The 23,628-nt window shown below is 32.1% G+C and overlaps 1 protein-coding gene and 8 non-coding genes across 24 annotated transcripts in view; 7 read left to right on the forward strand and 2 right to left on the reverse strand.

Moving 5' to 3' along the window:
• Positions 1–1,192: 1,192 nt before the first annotated feature.
• The window catches only part of LOC109854919 (NAD kinase-like), a 23,660-nt gene continuing 1,224 nt past the window's right edge, over positions 1,193–23,628 (forward strand). Inside the window, exons 1-8 of one of the 16 annotated variants that reach the window (XM_020428542.1) lie at positions 1,193–1,452; positions 2,341–2,391; positions 14,908–14,991; positions 19,930–20,059; positions 20,622–20,744; positions 21,222–21,393; positions 21,714–22,060; positions 22,862–22,947. In XM_020428542.1, coding sequence (XP_020284131.1) covers positions 1,343–1,452; positions 2,341–2,391; positions 14,908–14,991; positions 19,930–20,059; positions 20,622–20,744; positions 21,222–21,393; positions 21,714–22,060; positions 22,862–22,947 — 1,103 coding nt within the window. In that variant the 5' untranslated portion in view covers positions 1,193–1,342. Of the gene's footprint in view, positions 1,453–2,340; positions 2,392–6,263; positions 7,783–10,235; positions 10,408–11,689; positions 11,963–11,993; positions 12,136–12,213; positions 12,896–12,943; positions 13,478–14,907; positions 14,992–17,609; positions 17,692–19,929; positions 20,060–20,621; positions 20,745–21,221; positions 21,394–21,713; positions 22,061–22,718; positions 22,802–22,861; positions 22,948–23,628 lie in introns of those variants that run through there. The other 15 variants (XM_020428537.1, XM_020428539.1, XM_020428538.1 and 12 more) reach the window with 15 other exon arrangements.
• Positions 4,401–4,471, reverse strand: Trnag-ccc. Its single transcript has one exon. It is a non-coding gene; the product is annotated as a tRNA-Gly (tRNA).
• Positions 4,785–4,856, reverse strand: Trnag-ucc. Its single transcript has one exon. It is a non-coding gene; the product is annotated as a tRNA-Gly (tRNA).
• On the forward strand, positions 8,342–8,413 carry Trnae-cuc. Its single transcript has one exon. It is a non-coding gene; the product is annotated as a tRNA-Glu (tRNA).
• On the forward strand, positions 8,504–8,575 carry Trnae-cuc. The gene has a single exon. It is a non-coding gene; the product is annotated as a tRNA-Glu (tRNA).
• Positions 8,665–8,736, forward strand: Trnae-uuc. Its single transcript has one exon. It is a non-coding gene; the product is annotated as a tRNA-Glu (tRNA).
• On the forward strand, positions 8,989–9,060 carry Trnae-uuc. Its single transcript has one exon. It is a non-coding gene; the product is annotated as a tRNA-Glu (tRNA).
• Positions 9,225–9,296, forward strand: Trnae-uuc. Its single transcript has one exon. It is a non-coding gene; the product is annotated as a tRNA-Glu (tRNA).
• Positions 9,371–9,442, forward strand: Trnae-cuc. Its single transcript has one exon. It is a non-coding gene; the product is annotated as a tRNA-Glu (tRNA).

The following is a 23,628-nucleotide window of genomic DNA, read 5'->3' on the forward strand; positions in this document are numbered from 1 at the left end:
GTCCGGAGAAAGTAATGTTACTTCTTTATAACTTTCTGAAAAAGAGAGATGAAATTATCACACATCTTTCCAATTAGCTTACAGAGAAAAAATAATAATATAGATAATCGGTCGTGTTATCTCTCGCGTGTACTACATATCCTTGACATACGTATCTGTAAAGTTTGCTATTGAAATTGCGACTGAATATACGACAAACAAACATTACATATGCATTATTTCATATGTAAAGTAAACGAGCAAAGCCGTTTATACTTCCTCGGCTTTTGCGAATCGGATCTTCTTTCGACTCGCGACTATACTCACGACATCTGACGTTGCGCGCTTCGATATCTCGATCTGTGCAACAATTTAGGAACTAGCACGTTCTGCCATCTATACTAGAATCTGATATATTTTATTCCAAAACTCACCTTTTTTTTTAAACAAAACTTTATATTGCATTTATGTTCCGTATACATTAAAAATTAATTATGAAAAAAAAAAGATTTGCTAGAAACTAGCTACTATATAGTCAGGAAAGACAGAAATTTCAACAGATTTTACAATTGTTCTTGCTGGTTATATAACAGCAAAACTTTGTTTTTTTTTTATACATATTCAAACAATTGTATTTTTTTTTAAATGTGCGATTTATAGATTGCAAACACACGCGCTATAAATGTTCTGATCGTAAATAAAAAACAATAAAATAAAAAAGCGTATAGAATAATTGTGAAACAACTAAATCACCAAATCATTGTATCAACAACCGGAAGATATAAATATTATATATACACAAAATAGTAATAATATCACATGTGTATATTATTGAACGTGTAATAAGTCGACGAAGTTCGTACAAACTTCGCGCACATTGCAGACGAGCGGAAATCACAATAGACCATTCAAAAAGTCTGCCCTAAAAACATGAGTATAGAGCGGGACCTCTATTATCATAGATTAGCCAACTACTACTCTAGTCTCAATGGGCGAGAAGTGAGATTAACATGACAATGCGATCTCATCGGTTTTCTAACTAACGTTTAATAAAAGAAGGAGAGATTTTAATAATAATCTACGATAGCGATGAAGAGAGATGCGTGATACTATTGAAAAAGATGAATGACAACTGAGTTACTAAGTTTTGAACCGACACTCAGACAGTAGAAGCGTTCAGGTTAACTTTGTCGACGTCAACGACGTTCTTTCAGTTTGTGACGAGACATCTTTCGGTGCAGTTCGCGCGCGACCATCGTGCACATCATCGAACAAAGTCGTCCCCGCACGCACACGAAGCCCGACATTATCATCCGGACCGTCAGTGAGTAAGAAAAAGGAAGATACAACAAGATAGAGAAACATGAACGAGGAAGATCTTCAGCTGGCCAGGGCGATAGCCGATATGGATTTAAACTCTAAAGAAAAGAAAACCACGGTGTCGAGAGTGCACGACAAACTTCAGACTTTCAAGTAAGAGATATTATCTTTTATGTACCTTTGTAAAATATTTATTATCACATAAAATTTATAAGTCGCAAGTTATTTACATAAATATTTAAGTATTTTTTTTATACCCGTGCAATTTGCTCATAAAATTAATAATTTTTGTCTGTAAATAGTTCGTTCAATAACGCGAAATAATCATCATGCTCTTCTCCTCTCTCTCTCTCTTTCTCTCTCTTACTCCGTTCCTCTCTTCATGTCACTGACATTATTATTTTATGTAATACTTGTTTATGAAAGATTTACGATGCTTTGCGACAGCGCAAACGCGCGATCCATGTGAATCTCGAATAAATCGCGCGCACACATTCGAAACTTGATTAATTAATTAAAATATTAGAACAAATACTGTGTAAATACAATTATGAAATTAACACAGCTCGATATAAAATGTTATAGGCTATATTTTTTGTACAGTTACCTTCCGATTAATCAAAGTTACAAATTTAAACAACAAAACAGGTTTTCTAAATATCAAAGATCAATATATACTGTATCGAGAAACTTTTTTAAGGAAATAAGATATTTAACTATTTTCAACGATTGTGCAAGCAACCGTGTCTTGCCACGTTCGTGAGCAACAACAAAAAAAAATTATATAAAAGGTGATTTGTGTCAAGGCTACAAATGACCTTACATTCGCTTCTACCGTTTTCTTTTGAAGTTGTAATATGCACACGCTAATCGTCGCACACACACGGAAGAGCAGAGCTGTGTGTGTGCGTGCAATCCTAAAAAAAAAATTATTAATTATATATTATAATGTTGCATAAACATATTTATCTTGACAAGTATTGATACAACCAGTCGGTCAGTTGTGTTGGCGAATTTTAACAATGTCTTTTTCTCTTGAAGCAACGAGTTCGAGTTAACAGTCGATCAGGCCGAAATGGTGGAGCCGCGAAGGTAACACAGTTCTTTTTTTTTACAGTCATCTGGCTGTATAAAGTTGTACCAAACTGCCATCTAGTGTAACCCGCATGAATGTTTGTCTTTGCCTGTTGAACAATGTTGTTTTGTTGGTATAGTCGTTTTCTTGTAGAAATACGTATCGTGACTGCGCTTCTTTGTGTAGTATCTAATTTAAATAATTTTGCACAATACCCTACCCTCTCTAGATGCTACAAAGATCTTTCTTTTTATTTGGATAGACGGAATTGTATACAGGTTCTTCTTTCTTTTATATAGATATATATGTTTCGCTTATATGTTCGTACATGTATATATGTTTATGTATACATTTCGTCTCGATACTTTGTGTGAAGCTATTGGGAATCTTACACGCTTTCTGTGTAATGATATGCACATTTTATTGATATTGCATTATGGTTTGTCTTGACGTGGCACGAAAAAAGTGTATATGTGATGACGTTCTGTGTGTGTGTATTGAAAATTATTTTCAATTAAATATAAAAATTGTCTAGTGTGTCCAAATCATCATCTATATCCACTACGTATTATCTCCAAAAATAAATAAGAAAAAGTAATACAGAGAATGATATAATAACAGAAAGTAATGTTTTTTCTATACAAATAAACAAAATGCGCGCGCGCGCGCTGAATTTCTCTTTCTCGTCCTTTTTTATATTGTGTCCTTGATTTTGTCTACTGATGTTGACTAATCATTATTTTATCGTAAAATTTTCTTACCTCGGTATATCAATCACAATTATCATATTTCTTATTCTTTTAAACATATTTTCTATGTTTTTTTTTTAAATATCGCGTAAAAAGTTTTTTTTGTATCTTTTGAATGTTCTAGAAAAAAAAATCTCTATTCTCTATTATAGTGTGTTCTACTTTGCAAGTAAAAGTACCGGATGAATATTCTACACGAGACAGCGGCATAACAGCAGTTGATATTGCGCAATATCACATGACTGCACAATTAGATGACATAAAAAAATATCGCTCTTTTTAAGCAACATTACAATGATAATGACCGCATCGTGAGGAGATTTCTGAGCTCCACTAATTTTGGATTTCTATCACATTTTTGTGTTACTATTAAGAAAGAGAAAAAGAGGATTCTCTATATTTCTTCTCTCTCTCTTTCTTCAATCTTATATTTACTCTCACTCACAATTGGTAAAAATATATCACACTTCACGCGACGAAACAATCTCCGCGTTATCTTGCGATCAATTTTCGAAATTGATGGCTACAACATTGTTTAATCACTCCACATTTCACGAACAACGCGATTCGTCTTTCCTCGTCGGTGAGACTGAGTTATCATGGAGCTTTCTCTTATCGTGATAATTTTTTTCTCTTCTCTCTCATGTTTCTGACGATTCACCGTATTTATCGGCAAATGTCTATTCCTGTGTATTTATTTTATTCAAAAAAATTGTGTTTGTCAAAAAAAAAAAAAAAGAGAAAAGAGCAAAAGCAGTTATCTGACAATTGTTTGAAATTTTTAATGTATGATATTTGTTTTACAAATTTCTTTAGATAAGTGATATAAAGTAGTTGCTTTAGAGAGTTCAAAAACTAGGCGACTTTCTTTCTTACATCATAGAAAAACCTTGTATATGTACTCATTTATCTAGCAGTCTCTTTATTAGAGTTAACGAAATCACTTCATATCTCATAATTTTGTGATTGCTGCTATTTAATATAAATAAACTTATTATAAGATATACTTTAAATTTATTACAAAACCTTTTAAACTTACTACAAAACATAAAATTTTACCCAAGAATAGATAAAAAGTATTTCTTTTAATTTTATAAAAATTATTGCTAAATTCTATAGTAAAGTTTATAATAACTTGCTGCAAATATTATTAATCTATATAATTATGTATATGATAAATTAAAATTAGCACTAAGAAGAGGAATTTTCAATAATCTTTATCATTTTTTATTGTAAAACGAATTAACAAAATCGAGAAAAAAAATTATCAAAAAGATTGCACTGCCCGGGAATCGAACCCGGGTCGCAAGAATGGGAATCTTGCATGATGCCACTACACCAGCAGTGCTTCTGATAACAGCGCCGTTACTGTAGAGTGTATATCGTAAACGTACAAAAAATTAAAAAAAAATAATTTATTATAGTTTGTATGAAACTAAATTTTTTATCTTTATGTTAACACACCCGTATGGACCACAATATCAGTTCATAATTTTTTAATATTGCTTTATAGTATTTAATATGTAAAACAGGCTATTATTTATTATATATTTATAGTAATAAAAATAATTTTATAACATAAAAATGTTTGTTACTTTCCCATAAATGTACACTTGAATTATCTCGAAAAAAAAATTAATAAAAAGTAAAAAATAAACTCGTGCGATGGCCGGGAATCGAACCCGGATCAACTGCTTGGAAGGCAACTATGCTGACCATTACACCACCATCGCACATGTTAGTCCAGAGACTTAATAATAAAGAACAATTTCTCATTATACATATATGTATACATGTATACATATATACATATTTATAAAAATAATATATTTATATAATATTTATAAAATATTTATACAATGTTATAAATTATTGATTTAATTGCTACATTTTGTAAAAAAACTCGAATTTTGTTGTCAAAAATAATCGTAAAAAACGCAGTATGTTTTTCTGAAGAAAGGAAACATGTATATTTATTAGACATAAATATTGACGCGATATGTTGAAACGTCTTCTGTAATGTAAATTTTGACACTAAAAATATTTGAAAAAATGGCATTGTGTTTCTTATCTTTCATCAAGCTACATGTTTATGACTAGTCGAGAATGTTATTCTTGAAAGAGATATACTTGAATTGCTAAAAGTTAGCATTAGCACAAGCAAAAAGTACAGTTAGTTACTACATGTTAGTCATGCAATATAAAACGCTTATATTTATAATGTCATCTATCTATCAATTATTCAAAAATTTCATTATATGCCATTTAGCAGACATACAAGTGATAGCACAGTATACTATCTTTCTAGAAAAAAGTTATTTTTTTACTTAAAAAGTGAAAAAAGTCCAAACAAATCGGTTCAGTGTAAAACCGTGTTCACTTATCTATTTAATGAGCTTTGCTCTCACAATCAGTCAAATGATTTTTATAGTTCGTTCGCCTTAGGGTCATTATAACTTTCACCAGCTGGAAATGGAGCAGAATTAAAGCGGAAACTTCTGATATGATTGCAAATTTCAAACAATAAATAGTTTTATAGTTTGCCGCAAATGTGAACAATTTTATGTAAACTTTAGAGAAATTAATAGTCGCGAAGAAGAATAATAGAAATTAATAGTGGAAGAACAAATAAATTCTTATTGTCATATAATACAAAATTAATATATTAATCAATAAAAAATTATAGACAAATAATTAATTAAGAAGAACAATATAATATACATTTTGTTAGATAAACTTTTCTAAATGTTTTTTTTTAAAGCTTCTATATTTTTCTGAATCTAAAACTCTAAAAAAAAAAATTATATAATTTAATTTTCTTTTTGTTTTTGTTTAAATATTTTCTATCTCTTTTTAAGTTTGGCATGCGGTGCTGTGTTACACATTTGTTGATATAAATATAATGTTATTTTTATATATATGTCGACTATTTCTGTTATTTCTATATCCCTGAATTTTTTTGTAAATGTATCGTGATTTCTTTGAACTTCTGACTTTTTCATTTCTTCAGTATATTATTTACGCGTGATGATAAGACGTTCCGGTGAGAGGTGAGGAAAGAAGCGAGTTAGAAAGCCCTAACTGCCTCTCGACTGGCAACAGCCGGTAAAATCGTGTCTCGCAATCAGTGAACCTTCAGCGGTCGTCGATTGCGGTTGTTGTGCGCGCCAGTGGATATTACTACGTGCTACCTCGAGACCTCATTTTATCGGGTTTCCATTAATAACGAACAGTATATTAGACCAGTTTTATCCGCATAATAAAATCTTTTTACTTTTTAAAATGGTAAAAAAATTAATTTCAAAATTTGAGCATATAATACACATAACTGTTTTCCGGAGTTTAAACTCGAGGTGAAATAAAATTATTTTTATTCTATAATGTGTTTGTGAGATATAATATTTTACATAATAACTACATATATGCAGTGTCAAACCTCGTTTGAGAGAATACGTAAATGATATATACAAAAGTTATGTAAATAATCTACATACAAGTGTTAAAATTTGTGAAACTTTTCTCGTAAAGATTGCATGTGTGTGTTAATGAACACACACACTCTATTTGTCGATTTAGCAAATTAACAAATCTGTAAAAAAAATTAGTTACGTGTGTATATATATTATATTACAAAGAGCTTTCAGAGTAGACGTAGCTTTGGTGATAAACCAGATAAGATATGTTTTTGAAGAGTGAAATTCACTATCGGTCATTCCGTCGCAATTGACAAGTGAAATTTTCCTCAGCAAGGAAGTAGGTCGCAAACACATGTTGATACTCGAAACAAGAACGAAGCTCGCGAGACGTTCTCTTGACATACTTAACTTGCAACTTCAACGAAATCAAACTCTTTAAGGTGGACAATAGTTTAAAGTCAAGTAAATCCAAACCGATCATTACTGAAGTTCATTGTGCGCGTAATGTGCACCACGTACACGTTTGTAATTACAAGTTACATATATCCTAAAACATATTATTTGCATTTCTCATAGCGAGAAGCAAAGGAAAGACATTATCGTTGTGCGAATAATTATTAAGAATTATGCTACCAGTCGAACAGACTCGCTATTTTCTTTGCCGCGTGTACAAGCTCCGAGTTTAACCATCGCGAAAGGAGGTCTTTGGGTGTCAGGAGCAATTACTGTTGCGAAAAAAAGAAAGCGTGTATAGTTCGTTGCGTGTTCGAAAGTAGCGCGGGAAGCACGTAAGGTCATAGCCAGCTAATCGATGCTGAAATCGATGTGCTCGAAATTAATTGCAACATCCAAAAGCAACGTGATATGTGCAAATATGTGGTGAAAAAATAGTTGTAATTAAAAGTGTTTGCTTATGCGAAGACTATCATTACGCAAAAGAAACGTAATACAGTGCCGTTACTTTGAGCGTGTCGCTATGCGGAAATATAAAATCGTGTTCTAGTCGAAGACGAAGTGGAAAATTCAGCGTGTGTGAAAAATATTAAAAAAGATAATGTTTTATTGAATAAGACATGGTGAAAGAAAAGCCACGTAGACGAAGCGTAAGCGAAGTGCTCGACTGGAGATGCCTAGCCGGATGCAAGAGCGTTATTGCTGGTTGTGAGAACGATGATGAAGTACTTTTTCGGGAAGATTCGGTACAACCAGAGACTCGCAGACGAAAACGATCTGGCACTTGGCCGTGAGTAGAATTAATTAGTACTTTGCAGAAAATACATACAACGGAGATACAAACTCGACAATGATTTGAAAAAAATATCGAAACAAGTAAATCTAAGTAATTTGATCTACTGATTTTTTGTTATATCTTTTTGTATTATATTTTTTATTTATTTGTTAAATATTGTTTAAAAAAAAAAAAACTACGCACATTAACAAGTTTGTGCAACATGGCAATTTAAGAAAAGAGAAATCTAAAAATTTAATTCTAATAACTTAAATATATTGAAACAGCACTTGAATATATTATACGTTTTTTTATCGTTTTTAAAATAGCATTGAATATGTAAAATTTTAGTAATATACTAAACCTAACGTCAGCAAAATGTGGTTACAAAATAGATTGGCACCGTTTAACATCTCATTTTAGATTTCAAAATCCTGTACGATTTATTTTGCTGCGTTATACTCATAAACGTTAATAACAACCGTGTCTCTTTTTCTTTTAATAAACTAATTAAAATTAAATTACTTTTAACAAAGTGTTTAGTTAGCAATATTATAAGAGCAGCTCCTTCAACTCCGGTATGGTCTAGTGGCTAGGATACCTGGCTCTCACCCAGGAGGCTCGGGTTCGATTCCCGGTACCGGAAGTTTCTTTTTTTTTCTATAGAAACAATTTTTAGCTGTATTTTATGAGCTACAAACTCAAGATTCATTTTAAGAGCAGGCTATTCAAGATATCCGGTATGGTCTAGTGGCTAGGATACCTGGCTCTCACCCAGGAGGCTCGGGTTCGATTCCCGGTACCGGAAGATTTTTTTTTCTCTACAAAAGAAATATTTTGACTTTATTTGTAAACTACATACTTAAGATTTATTATAAGAGCGAGACAATTGAAATGTCCGGTATGGTCTAGTGGCTAGGATACCTGGCTTTCACCCAGGAGGCTCGGGTTCGATTCCCGGTACCGGAAAAAAAATTTTTTTTTACAAAAGAAAAATTTTGACTTTATTTGTAAATTATATACTCAAGATTTATTATAAGAGCGAGACAATTGAAATGTCCGATATGATCTAGTGGCTAGGATACCTGGCTCTCACTCAGGAGGCTCGGATTTGATTCCCGGTACCGGAAAAAAATTTTTTCTTTTATAAAATAAAAACTGTTTGCTTTATTTCTGAACAACAAACTCAAGATATGTTATAAGAGTAAGCCATTCAAGATATCCGGTATGGTCTAGTGGCTAGGATACCTGGCTTTCACCCAGGAGGCTCGGGTTCGATTCCCGGTACCGGAATGATTTTTTTTTTTTTATTAATTATAAAAGTTTTTTAGTTAGAGAGAAAAACAAATTTTCTTTATTTTTTGTGATTTTTTGTTATCTTTATTTTAAAGTTGTATTTTAAATTATGAATATGAATCATAACTTCAGTATAGTTCACAGAAGACAAAAACGCAAGATCCGGTATGGTCTAGTGGCTAGGATACCTGGCTTTCACCCAGGAGGCTCGGGTTCGATTCCCGGTACCGGAATTTATTTTTTTTTTTTTTTATAGTTATGAATTCTTTGCTTGAAAGATGTACAGAAAAGCATCTCTTTCAAGTAATCCGGTATGGTCTAGTGGCTAGGATACCTGGCTCTCACCCAGGAGGCTCGGGTTCGATTCCCGGTACCGGAATAAATTTTTTTTTTTATTCATTATAAAACCGCTTTTTATAGGTTTTTATTTTTTAGTTATTATTGTTTAAAAATATTAAAGTGCAATATTCTTGTATAAAAAAAATTGTGTGTGTATATACATGTATACATATTTCTGATGTACTAAAAACTAAGTATTATTAGTTTATTATTAAAGTTATACTTCGCATAACATTATTTTATTAATTATTGCAAAATTGCATTAAGTATTACGTACATGTTTACTAAGCCAATAATTTCATAAATGAAGTGGAATCATGTTTGATTCCACAGACTCGTATAACGCGTAAATATGTAATAGATATCTCAATGATAACATGTACAACAAAGTTTGCTGGTCATCAGTAATATTATTTCAAGATAAAATTTACTTTTTGATATTATTATAGCTGAATAAGTATAATATGTAACAAGGTTAAATATATTTAGATAAATTAAACTTAATATACAGCTTATAGAAGTAAACTACATAAATTATAATAGTAAATACAAAGATAATAATATAGATTTAAATGTTGTGCAAAACTATTTTCAAAATTACTTGATATTTTTTTCTTTTTCATAAATAAAAGTTTCTTAAAATTATATTGTTATTTTGATCTAATTTAGCTGAGTAATCGAGAGATACTGAAAATTCCGTGTAATATACATATAAAATATAGTACAATGAAAACTGAGCAAAATGTGTCGCGTGCTTAGAATTGATTACTGAGCCGCGCCTGCGTGCATCGCGTTGGGCGTCGCGACGCTAGCGTTCGTAGCCCACGAGACGTTGTCTTGTACTCGATTACCTCGTGGTATGTCGGTGCCAAAGCGTGTCTTAATCATCGTTTAGTCCACGTTGATTTAAATAGTGAAAGTTTGTTTTCTATCTGCTTTTACAAAGGATTTACGAGACGAAACACGTGTTGTGTGATCGGCGCACATGGACGTGTATGACTTGAGGTATCGTTGCGGATATAAAAATAATCTGTGTTGCTGTCATAATTAATTTTTTGTTTCGGCGATAACGCAACATTCTTATCTCTATTACAAATATAACTGTCATTATTTCTATCAATAATCAACGGCTGTGAGAAATATGAAACAGGGATAACCTTGTGGTAGATTATCAGTGAAATTGCCGAGGCGCGCGTCATATTGTGGTTTGCGTAAGTCTACGTGAGATTACGTATCGATAGTTAACTGCACGAGTGTAGCACCCGGCTCACGCTTAAATCGCGAACGCTGCTGGTGCACTTTTTATTATTCTTTTCTTCGGGAACGAGAACGCGTTCACCTTTCGCTCCACATTCCATCCGATCCGGCTTTTACTCGATGGGCTCCTGTACGACTCATGCGCATGGCGCCTCTCATTGCTCTGTTAAACGGAATTTCAAGAATTCATGCTCGATGCAATCGATTACAGAATCGTGCGGTCTCTTGAGTTTTCTTTTTACGTTTGAAGCCGACGTTTCATCTTTGGAATCACCTTCATTAATATCAAGTTTTGTTAGATAATGAAACTCATCGTCGTGAATGACACAACTCACTTATTATAAACAATGTTCTTTCTCTTTTTTTTTCTCTCTCTCTCTTTCTCTTTCTCTTTGTTATGTGTAATCATTTATTTTTTATTTAATATTATAAAAGTTTATTTGACATTTTAATATTATTGTACATTACCCTCACGTCCCTGCGGGAGCGGAGATAGTTCTATCTCACTTCAATTGAGGAAATGGCAACGTCGCTCTTTCTCATACTAATCATAAAATCGCTCGTTTTCTGTGTTATTTTAATTATAACTGAAAAACTGTACGGCACAGGCGTCTGATTTTTCACACATATTTTCTTTATAGTTTAAAGAAGCTGTAGTAATATTTTTAGCCAAATCTGAAAATTTGAACTCTAGATATTTAGGCGAATGCACGTGATTTCCTCATTCTCCCTATCACTTCTATGTTAAATCATGCGAAATTCGTTTTCGATTTTCTCTAAAACTGTACGGTAAAAAAATCTGAAAAAATTCAGGGGTTCATAGATCAAGTTTTTAAACATTGTGTAAAAGTTTAAAGTAAAACTGAAAATTAGAAAACAATCCAGGGTAATACCTTAAAGAGTAAAGATAGAGAAAATATAGGCATGTTTTATGTCCGTGTGCCTTTTGTCCATTTGTAAATGTAACAAATTTACTCAAAGAAAGCTGTTACATCATCACAGAGCACTCGGGCAATAAAATACTATAACCATGCGATTTCTTCGGGGAGGCATAGTCGGTAGACAAAAATATCCTTGAGTGTACCGATACCAATGTGGCGTGTGTTTCGCCTCGTGAATCCAGCGCCAGAATTATCTCGGTATCGTTTGCACCGCGCGTTCGAACAATTATATACTACCTGCAGCATCGACACAAGTCGAGTCATTACCGACCGTCAGCGAAAGGGAATGTAACATAATTGCCATGTACCTGGAGATCCAGGCGTCATTCCGCGCGCGGACATCTCGTCGTACAGTTGTTGTTGTGAGTGCGTTGTTTAAAATTCAAATCTCATTCAGATAGTATTAATATATAAAATATTTATAAAATATTTAATTTCCAATATCATCTTGTGTATGATATCTTGAAGTTTGAATATTATTGGTGTGCAACTTAGTGCAGTGACTACGAATATTACAACGTTAACGATCGGCTGAGTAAAAAATAATACGACTTCTACACAATCGCGCTATATGATTGCATCGAGAAAAATAAATTGAAAAATAAAATTATCGCTTAAGTTTATTGCACAATCACATAATAAATTTTATGCCAGGTTTCGGACAAAGTTCAAGGCTCGCGGCGGTATACCGCCCACTTATGACCACATGTGACTTGTTCGAAAAAGAAATATCTTTTTATGCAAATATGTTCTCCTTCAACTCTTCTTTCAAGAAAACATTCTCGCACACTGTTCTTTAAAACTATGACGCTAGAATTTATTTAAGTTATTATTGTGTAATCTATTAATTTTTTAAGTACGAGATAAATGTTTTAAAAAAAGCTTTTTTAAAATATGACAATAAATCGATACAAAGATATGTAAGATATGTACGTAGATATTTATAAAAATCACATATCGGTTAATATTTTCTTTTCGCAAAGAGAAAAAAGCTGATTTTAAAATTTTCTCTTCAAAGGTGTATTCTTTTCTATCAAGACATTTTGAGATAAAATCTTGGAAATGAAAAGTGTTTGCTTGAATAAGAAACGAGAGAACATCCATGATTTGATATAATAAGGTTTAGAAATACAATCGCTCTTGTGAAAGCCAACATCGCGTGCTTCGAGATCGTAAAATTACACGATGTTCTTGAACTCTTTTCTTACGATCTATTAATATAGATAACAAGTGACAAATATGAGATGTTCTTTTAATCTCTCGCTACCATGATAGAGAACAAAGTTATTTAAAATGTAATTTTTAACTTTTTTATTTTTGTACATATTTATACATAATATATTACTACATGTACATATACTACTCTTAAGACTACGCCGATTAAAAATTCGCCAAGTTATAGATAACGTTAATTTTAGCAACTGCGATTTCTTCTTACTACACGAATCTTAAAATAAACAATTTTGGCACCACATCGACGTTGTCTCAAGATACTCGCGTGTTGCACGATATTTACACGTGATTGTTAAACTTCATTAACAAAGATTCTTTTGAGTACACTAGCACCCGATAATTTCTAATATCTTATCTACGCCAATTCCTTACGTCATTTTCTCTACGTGTTGCAGTGAAGTAATATAAAGTCAGTACGTTATTGACAGTTGTGACTTCGAGATATTCTGTGCAAAGTGTTAGTAAATATATTTTCTCGTTAAGAAGTGCTTTGTGATTTCGTAGAAGATGACTGATCAGATTTCATGTTTATGTGACAATAATATCAATACAAAATATGATTTTATCTGTAATATTGTCGAACCGCAAGATGATGGGTCAAGCGATTCGTCGACGGAGAGCAATTCACAAAATCGGATTCTTAGGTAGAGTTTCTACAAAAAACGTTTCCTGTTACGTGTTAAAAATAAAAAAATTAAGTCGTGTGCATTTGCATTCACAAACACATTTTACGATCAGGTTGAGTAAAAACTCACTTTTTTTTTAAAAAATAGCAAACTGAACTGGTTGCTATATAGGTATAAAAAAATAAATAATTTTATATTTTAGTAACTTGACGTAAATGCAAACACACTCGACATTTTTTATGTACTTTATATACACTTGATAACTAATTGACTTACGCACATTTATAATTTCTGAGTTACTATCAAGTTGCTAGCAACTCAGAAAGTATAATGCTACTTGATTACGGTGTAAAGTATATCATAGTAAAAGTATGTTAGAACTGCTAAACTCGAATTTAATTTCCTTTAAGTATGTATTTTTGCATATTTTTGATGCATCTACACATCGCTATTACACATATATAACTTAAAGTGAAATTAAAATTGTCTATAAACCTAAAGCATATACTAACTAACTGTGCATTATGAAATCATTTTTCTATCCTTACTTAATTACTTTTTTTGTTAATACACATTATATAAAATCTACGGAGAATGTGTTTATCTTGTTTTTTAGCTCAGCATAATTATGACTCACACGTGAGATGCGCACGAGTAACTTAAAACCTTTAAGCTCATGTGATTATTATGCTTAGCAAAGAGAAATTTCTTTACAAAAATGAAAGTCATAATCCCACGTCTCGTAATTATTACAAAACTTGAACACATTTATATGTTTTTACAGAGTGTCTCACCTAACTTGAGCATCCTAGATATCTTGCTCATTTTCTATGATAGGAGGATGCTAAAAAGGGCATTATTATTCAGTTCGAGAAAACAAATACTGTAATAAACAAGAACTTTTTGGATTTGTGTGACCTTGCCTATCGCGAGGATAAGAATATGTACTTTCAGATTAAAAAAATGACAATGACCTCGAAATCTTAAAAAATATGACCTTGAAAAAAATTTTCTGTTTATTACAGTATTTGTTTTCTCGAACTGAACAATGATCCTTTTCGGCATTCTTTTATTATAAAAAATAAGCGAGATATTTAGGATGCTCAAGTTAGCTGGAACACCCTGTATATTGTGTGTCTATACACATATATGTGTCCATACGTGTATGTATTCATAATTATTTAAAAATTGTAAAGTATGTTTGTATAAAAGAGTAGTAGTTTCTTCGATCGAAGTTGATTCGTTTTTTCTATTTCATATTTTCATAAAGAATAGTATATGTGAGCGAAACAAAAAAAAGAGTGCTTCGGAGATTAGAGAATTCAGAGTGTTGAATTCACACTTTTGTGTTTCGCCATGATGCTTACAGCATTTGGATGCACGTTTTTTTAATAATTTGTTTCCGATAATTTTTTGTAACTAATGTATATTTTCTGTTTTTTGCACAGGAGAACAAGAAGCCTAAATGCACCAAGTCCCATTCAAACATTCGGACCATGTGGACGTATCGCAAAAAATTCCGCAATAATTATGTAAGTAACTCACATACAGTGTTTTGTTTGCTAACAGCAAAATGCGTTATTTTATGAAATATTTCTATTATTTTGTTGTTAAATATCGCTCTGCATCAATGTATTTATATATTTTAACATCGAATCTCGATTGTTGCACACGTCTCTCTATTTTATATATTAGCATCGCTAATTAAGTTGTAGAAAAAAACATGTTATGGTCATACATTATTAATCAGATTGATCAAAATTGTTTATAACAAAAAATAAAGTATCATTTTTCAGCAAGAGAGAGAATAAACGTGAGCAAACAGTTTCGGACATTTATATATATAAAAATATTTGTATTCTTTGGTAGAAAAAAAAATTAACGACAAACAACGACAAACAACTTCATTAACAAACATCTCTTGTTTAAATTAATAGTAATCGTGACGCTTCGTATACTAAATGATCGAACATGATAGAAACAATTGGTGGGAGTTATTTGCAATTTTTTCTGCAAGAAATGATGACTAAGCACAACAGTATACAGGGTGTCTGAAAAATTTTGACACAGCCGAAGTGTGAAAATATGTAAATTGGGTCAATCTGAGAAAAGTCTTGTACCATTTTGCAAAATTCGCAATAGGTATTGAGTAATTAATTAATACATGTGACCCAATAAGCGCGTGCCAAACAATGATCTGAACTCTGTAGGCGTGTATGATTTTCAGTTGTAAAGAAAAATGGCTTACTTCATGCAATCTCCTAAAAGATGAAGAGAGCAAGAGGCGGAACAAAAGCGAATAGCGAGTGACATAGCTTCTTACAATCAGCTGATTTTCACAACTAAAAATTATACATGCCTACAGAATCCGTATGATGATATGACTCATTGAATCACGTGTGTTAATTAATCACTCAATAACTATTGTAAATTTTGCAAAATTGGTATATGACTTTTTCAGATTATTTTCTACCTTTACACTTTAGCTGTATCAAAATTTTTCAGACACCTTGTATATCACGATATGTGAAATGATATTGAGATAATTTATGTTCAAGTTCTAGAAACTTTTTGCTTGATTTTTTTTTTATTTTCACTTATTTACGTTGCTTCAAATTGCTACTGCGTTAATTTGTATATTCTACTCTATATCTCTGAAGATATAGAATATTACTTTGTGGTTTTATTAATACTCTTATTGTGAGTTTATATTGTATATTTGAAGATCACACTAAATCGCATTTTGTGTTTAGATAAAAATCTTTTATTATTGCTTGCGATATTAAGATGTGACAATTTAAAACTGTAAGTGACAGAATGGAAAATCTTGATACACATATGAATAAATGCATAAGTTTCCGAATACGCCAACTCTCGCGCTCTTACCATGTGTTATATTATATATTAGTACCATATAAAATTTAATTATTTATAAAAAACCACTACAGTTTCTATATTTCCGTTAAGAGTTTTAATTTTTACTCTTGATTTGGTGAGGTAGCGGGCAATATTGAATAGGATAGTTTGCAAAGGTTAAATGATTGAAACAGTTGATTCCCACACGTTTCGACTGTAATTTCCTAGTCTTCATCAGTGGGATTCTTGATATGACTCACAACCACATTGTCTTCCAACGATAAAAAATGTCAAAAATAGTCAGATAGTTAAGACGTTGTCAAAATAATTGTTGAAACTCTAAGAGTTTGACATTTGACTATTTTTGACATTTTCTATCGTTATTGATACTGTATTAGGCTGCTCTTGAAACTTTGATAAAGTGAGTTGAAATGTTTACACAAAACATCGGTATAAAAATAACACTAATACGGTTCAAACCCGAAAAACATCTTCGAACGTTTAAATTATATATTAAATATATTAAAATATTGAACGGTAATTTTATAATTTCAAACGTTATTACGATTATATTTCAACAGTATTTTTATTGAAAATTGATTGTTTTTTATGAAAATACACACAAAACAAAAAATACTTTAAACTAGTATTTTCCCAGATAGCCAACTGAGTGCAAGTTGGTGGCAACTTGCCACAAATATTGCTCATATGTTTTCAGCAATGTAACAAAAGGGTGTATTCTCTTTTCGGTATGTTCTTGCCAGCAACAGTTTACAAGATATAATAACAGCAAGTTCCCAACAACTCATCGGCAATAAACTTCTACTATTTTTCTTAACTTATGAATAACAATTATTGCTGATATATTGCTCACATATTGCTGACTCACTTGTCATAAACATTGGCGCTACAACAATTGATTGATAAATAAAACTCAGCATATTGATACTGAATTGACAAAAACATTTTCGTTGCATTAAATAAAAACAACACAACAGCAATTGGCGAGCAACTTAATCTATACAATGATTTGCTATATATTGAGTTTTCACATTTTGCTATCTGGGTTTGAACTGAAATGAATGTAATGTATATCACTTAATTTTCATTTTGCTGACATACATTTGTGTTACTGAACGTAAAATATTGTAGGATATAAATGTTTTAAAAATATCGGTTAATAACGCTCACATTAATGAATTATCGCTATTCGTATCTATGTAGTGTGGTCTTCTGCTGGTGTAACACGTGACGTAGACGCGCGTGCGCCGCGTTTCCGTTTAAATGTCTATCTTACTTTGTTGCATGGTCAGTAAGTGCGCGTCATTCAACCGATCGCATCATGGTTGGAACCGAGAGGTGGGTAGTTGAATAATGTGCGTACGACATTTCTTAATTTACTCAGTGAATTTGTTGTTTCGTCTTACACACACATGGCGTTTCTATAAAAAATTACCAATTGTTTACGAGAAATTGCAAACCAGCAAAACTTACTTTTTCCTTAAATTTTGATGATAGATTTTTCCGGTGAAGATAAAAATTACTATCTTGATAATACACAATATTAATTTTATATAAATGTTACCAGTTGTGCTTAATATGAATTTTTCTAATAATCTCTTTTCTCACCTGATAAACTCAAGGTAAGATCTCATTACTTGCCATATAAGAAAAGAAACAAGTATGCACATTGTATAAAATGAATAATAATGGGTCATATTTGAGAAAGATATACATTTTACATAATAGAATTAATTAAATTTGAACAATGTTTAATCGTTGCAATTGCTATTTTCTTTTTGAACGCGAACATTTTTTTGATATGTTTTTTTTTTTAAATAATTTTGTAGAAAAACAAAAACACGAAAACGATATTGCAAAGTGTTTCTATATTAGACTGTATTCTTCGCGTGCTCTTAAAAATGTAGTTTTATCTGCTGTAACTTCTGTCTGTTTGTCTCTCTTTTTTTCTATTTTTGTGTTATGACACAATTAAATAAACTCATGTTTATTTAATTGTGACATAACACAAAAATAAAAAAAGAAAAAGAGGGACAAACTGGCAGAAGTTACAGTAGATAAAACTACATTTGTAAGCACGCGAAGAATATATATATGTATCAAGCACGTGAATCTACCGGTCAAGAGGATTATCGACTCGTTATCTGACTGTAATACATAAATTATAAGATTATCGTTTTTTCACGAAAATATATAGAGACGATATATTGCTATCACGAATATATAATGTTCTTATATATATATATATATGTGTGTGTGTGTATGTGTGTGTGTGTGTGTGTGCAAGAACATCTAAGATGTTTACTCTCGCAAGTTACATTGACTTATCTAAGAAAACGTATATGTTATTGATGTGTTTGTGTGTATGTATGTGTGAGTATGAGAAGAGAGAGAGAGAGAGAGAGAGAGAGAGAGAGAGAGAGAGAGAGAGCAAGCGAGTGAGTGAGTAAGTGAATATGTGTGTGTACTCTTGATAGTAAAAACTCGAGATATATGTATTCTAATGTAAGTGTAGCAATGTAACATAATTAACATAGATATCCGCGACTCGTAATCATAAACTTGCTGAACGAACACGCGCGATGTCCATGCAAAATGACAGACCGCAACAACGAGAATCGGTGCGCAACAAAAACGCATGCGTATTCGTTCAATTATTATTCGGCGGTAAGAGAGAAAAAAAAAACGAAGAGATTCGCGGCGTTTAGTACAGCGCACAATCTTTGCCGCACAAGTTGTTGTTGTGTCGTATCATGATCGTCAAGTACGTTGCTGCAGAGGCAGTTTTTTTTACACCGGATAGAGTTGAGTATCTTGTCTCCGCGTCAGCTGTCATAAATAAAACAATATATATCCGCAACTATTGTTTTTATTAAGTTCTTAAATCTGTTTTTTACTGTCTGTATTTCAAATATCACGCTTGAAATGGGTGCGCGTGCCTTGTCGATCGTTCCAGACAATTGTTTGAAAAAAAAAAATGTCAGTTATGCAAGTTTTGTGTGTCGCTATCTATCTTTTTTTTTTTTTGCGCAGTTTCCACTAATCGGTTTGACAAGAGGTTTTACGAGTCTTTTTGTCCAATGATTTGTTTTAATGCGTGCACAACATGTGCGCAATAAAATTTTCAGTTTCTCTCATATAACGCATATATTACGTAGCAACGTAATTCTACCAGACTAATAGTAGTAAAAAAAACTAGTGACCGTGTCTTTGCGTTTTCTCTGTCACCTTTGTCCCTTTGCCGCCGATTGTGTCTATAGAGGATGTAATTACGGCGGGGTCTCATGAATAATTAGAGACGGGGCAATCGATGAGCATAGGCGGTCGACCAAGAACGCGCGAACACGAGAATCGCCTTCTCCGTTCGTGCATATAAAACACCATTGTTGATTTGTTTTATTGTTCGATCTCGTGTGACCTTAGTTTGCGCTTTATAAAATTATTTCTATAAAATGTTAACAAGAAAACACATAAATCTTCGATGTAAGTTCACACGCGTGAGGCTGCACCTGAAAAATCGGCTGAGAAAATTATTATATTAGAAAAGAATTTGTAACACAAACGTGATACATAGTTTTTTCTTTCTTGTCCAGGACCATTCAAGATCCGGCTTCTCAAAGATTGACGTGGTACAGAACACCACTTACCGTCTTGGTCATCAAAAAAGTCCGCGACTCGTCAGTTCTGCGACCATTCGTAGAGTTGGTCACATGGCTGATACAGGTATACATATTAATAAAAACTACTTGAAAATGCTGATGGTATTTAATTATATATTATAGTTTTTAAAACTGAGAATGATAAGTGTAAAGTCTGCATTTTACGCAGCAAGTCTTGCTTCGATAAAAAAAATCCAGAAAAAATATAAAATAATTTGCTAAAATATCAATACTTTTATTTCAATCTACATCGTTTCTAATACGTTTCAACTTAATGCTATGTTAATGTATTTGTTTCTAGAGCTAACATTGTACAATTTATGTACACTGTATAAAGGTGTTTATATAACGTTAGTTTTTAATCGTATTCATGTGTGTGTGTGTGTGTGTGTGTGGCGGCGCCGCAAAGTTGTTACGTACATGTGTCTATAAGAGAAATCATCCTTGATCTATACATAATACAATTTTCCAAGTTTTTATCTGAGAAATTATCCTTGATCTATGTATATTACATAATTTTCAAACTTTTTGTTTAACAGTAATATATAGTAAGAGTTATAATATGTGCATTTTGTACTTCTACGTATTTCAAAGAAAATCTTCAAAGTTTTATTTATGTGATGTAGGAAAAACGAATGGTAGTTTTTGTGGAAGCGTCAGTTCTGGATGATCCACCTTTGGCTAGGGATGCCAAATTTCAAAGTATTCGAGAAAAATTGCAAACTTTCAAAGACCGCATTGAGTTACAGGTAATAATTATTTGTGTGTTTTCAAGGTTTTGTAAAATTTATGAGAGTTGCACATAATAGCCATGAAATCATCTTTATCTAACCAGACAATACGTATCTTTAAAATATGATTAACAATTTACACAAGCGTTTTGTTGTCTTTTAGACATTTTTATCTTTTGACCTTTGTGTGCTGTTTTGGATATTTTTTTTTGGCAGAGAAATATGAAGTTAAATTTTTTCATCAAGATCTGTTTTGCATAATAATTTTATGAAAAATTATGCAGATGTAAACAGCTTTTTGTTTTACAAATAAATTATTGAACAATTAAGTTTTATGATCTTTTAGTGTTTTTTATACTTTTATATCTTAGTATTTTTAATACTTCTTTATTATCTTCTATATTTAATATTATTGTTTAAATACCTTTCATATTTTTATACTATTATTCTTAAGAACGTATATTATCTTGTTTTTTTTTTTTTTTTTTTTTTTAGAATCGAATTGATTTTATCGTTTGTTTGGGAGGCGACGGCACTCTTCTTTACGCCAGTATGCTGTTTCAAGAATCTGTACCTCCTGTAATGGCATTCCATCTTGGTTCCTTAGGATTTCTTACTCCCTTCGAATTTAATAATTTTCAAGAACAAGTAAACAATGTCCTTGAAGGTTAGTAGTTAAGTAACCTTAGAGTTATAGACAATCTACAATTTCGATTAAAACTTGAAAACATTTTATTCTAAATATACTTTTTACCAACTTTTACATAGATTATCTAAAACAAACTTTGCAAAAAAAAGTCAGCAAAATTGTACTTGTAATTAAAACAAACAGTCAATATTAAATGTAATAATAACAAGTTTATTAAAAACAATACACATTTCTCTCCAGATTTGTGTATCTTTTTTATGATCTTCATTGACTTTTTTTTGTATTGCAGAGTTTTTGTCATTGTATTTTTTGTTCATCAATAATGTGTTCAACTCCAGGACATGCGGCCTTGACCTTACGGAGCCGCCTGATGTGTACCATCGTGCGCAAGAACGAAGAGCAGCCAGAAACACGTACAAATATCCAAGTGTTGAATGAGGTTGTGGTTGATCGAGGACCTTCCCCTTACCTATCAAACATCGACTTGTTCATCGACGGGAAGCACGTAACGAATGTCCAGGGTGACGGGTTAATCGTAAGCACACCGACTGGGTCGACTGCTTACGCCGTTGCCGCCGGTGCCAGTATGATTCATCCTTCAGTTCCCGCCATTATGATTACACCGATCTGTCCTCACTCCCTGTCCTTCAGGCCGATCGTCGTACCTGCCGGGGTCGAGCTCAAGGTAGTTCTTTAAAAGTTTTTGACCAAGAATAATATGGCACATTTATTTTTCACTTTTTTTGTGATAACCGGATTTATTAAGTTTTTGACAAAAACTAGCCATAAAACACAAATTCTTTTTATTCAGATTTTTTAATTTTGAATTAGTACAAAGGGACATTTCCATGTGAATGAAAGAAAGTTGTTTTCTATTCAAGATCTATGGCTTTTATGTTCAAAAGGAAAGTTTCTAACGAATGCCATTCCCAGACATCGTGTGCTATTTTAAAAATTTTCATTTCAGATTGTTGGATCATGTACAAACTTGGTCTTAAGGAAATACACGCTTATATATTTTCATAAAACAATTTACGCTTTTAAATCAATGTATATAAATTTCAAGTTCGTAAATAACATTCTTCTTTTTAAAAAAAAAAATTGTCACGCGTGTCAGTAAAAAACAGCAAGTTTTTTATGAAGATCCCACACAGAACAAAACCTCCATTAGACGTCAGTCCATGCGATATCTAATAGATGTCTAATGAAGGTTTTGTTTTTCTGTGCGGGATAGTTAAACCCGAAAAAAAATTAAAGCTTTTTTCGAAGTTTTTTTCAAAAACAAGACGGTAGCGCTGTAGCTGTCGATAATTAACACAATACCGTCTTGTTTCCCACTACAGATTTCGATTTCACCCGACAGCAGGAACACGTCGTGGGTGTCCTTCGACGGTAGAAATAGACAGGAGCTTTTCCACGGCGACAGGTAAAATTGAAACGCTTCGCAGCGCCGTCTAATCGTGTGTCTTTTCTACACTTATTTCAGATAATGGCGAACTGCAATGCCCGCAACGTAGCCTACGTCTCCTTTGACGGCGGTAATAATCAGCAAGAGCTACGTGCCGGTGACAGGTCTGTCCTGCTTTCGTAAAGAGCGTCGTTTTACCTTTCTCTCTGTCTGTACTTCATTGCTATCGTTACGCGATTTTTTTTTTATGAATTCTTTTTTTTTGTTTCAAAAACGAATCTTATTTATGTGTGCGTACATTTTTGAACTTTGTATTCATAAAAGATACTAAGTGATATCCATTTTACTCATTTTAATCAACAAATCGTCTCAAAATTTGTTCTCCAGTTACGTTTGCTTTATATTTTGCAATGTTATTCATCGCATTTTCATTTGTTACAAACGCATCAATCGCATTTTGTGAAATTATACATTCTACTAAAGACTTCACATTCTCTCATTACATGCTTATATTCTTGTCGCTTTATTGTGTTCTACAAATGTTTCTTACTTAAACTCTTCATGTTAGACCATTTATGTCAGACCATTTTTTCTCAAGGGAGACGTTGGCTGTTGGCGGGGTGACGGTACACTTGGTTTTTATTATTCATATTTACGATTACATACATATTTATTACATACATACACCAAAAAAATTATATTCTTATAAGTAGAAGATTTTATACTTAAAAATTTTCTTCTTAAAGATTTTAGATGATATTCATCTGAAATTAAGAATATATTCTTTATTTAAGAATATATTCTTAATTTAAGAATATAGTCTTTTTCGATAGTGAGATATATAT

This window comes from Pseudomyrmex gracilis, unplaced genomic scaffold (genome assembly GCF_002006095.1).
Source record: "Pseudomyrmex gracilis isolate BER0280 unplaced genomic scaffold, ASM200609v1 scaffold_75, whole genome shotgun sequence".
In the NCBI taxonomy this organism is placed as follows: Eukaryota; Metazoa; Arthropoda; class Insecta; order Hymenoptera; family Formicidae; genus Pseudomyrmex; species Pseudomyrmex gracilis.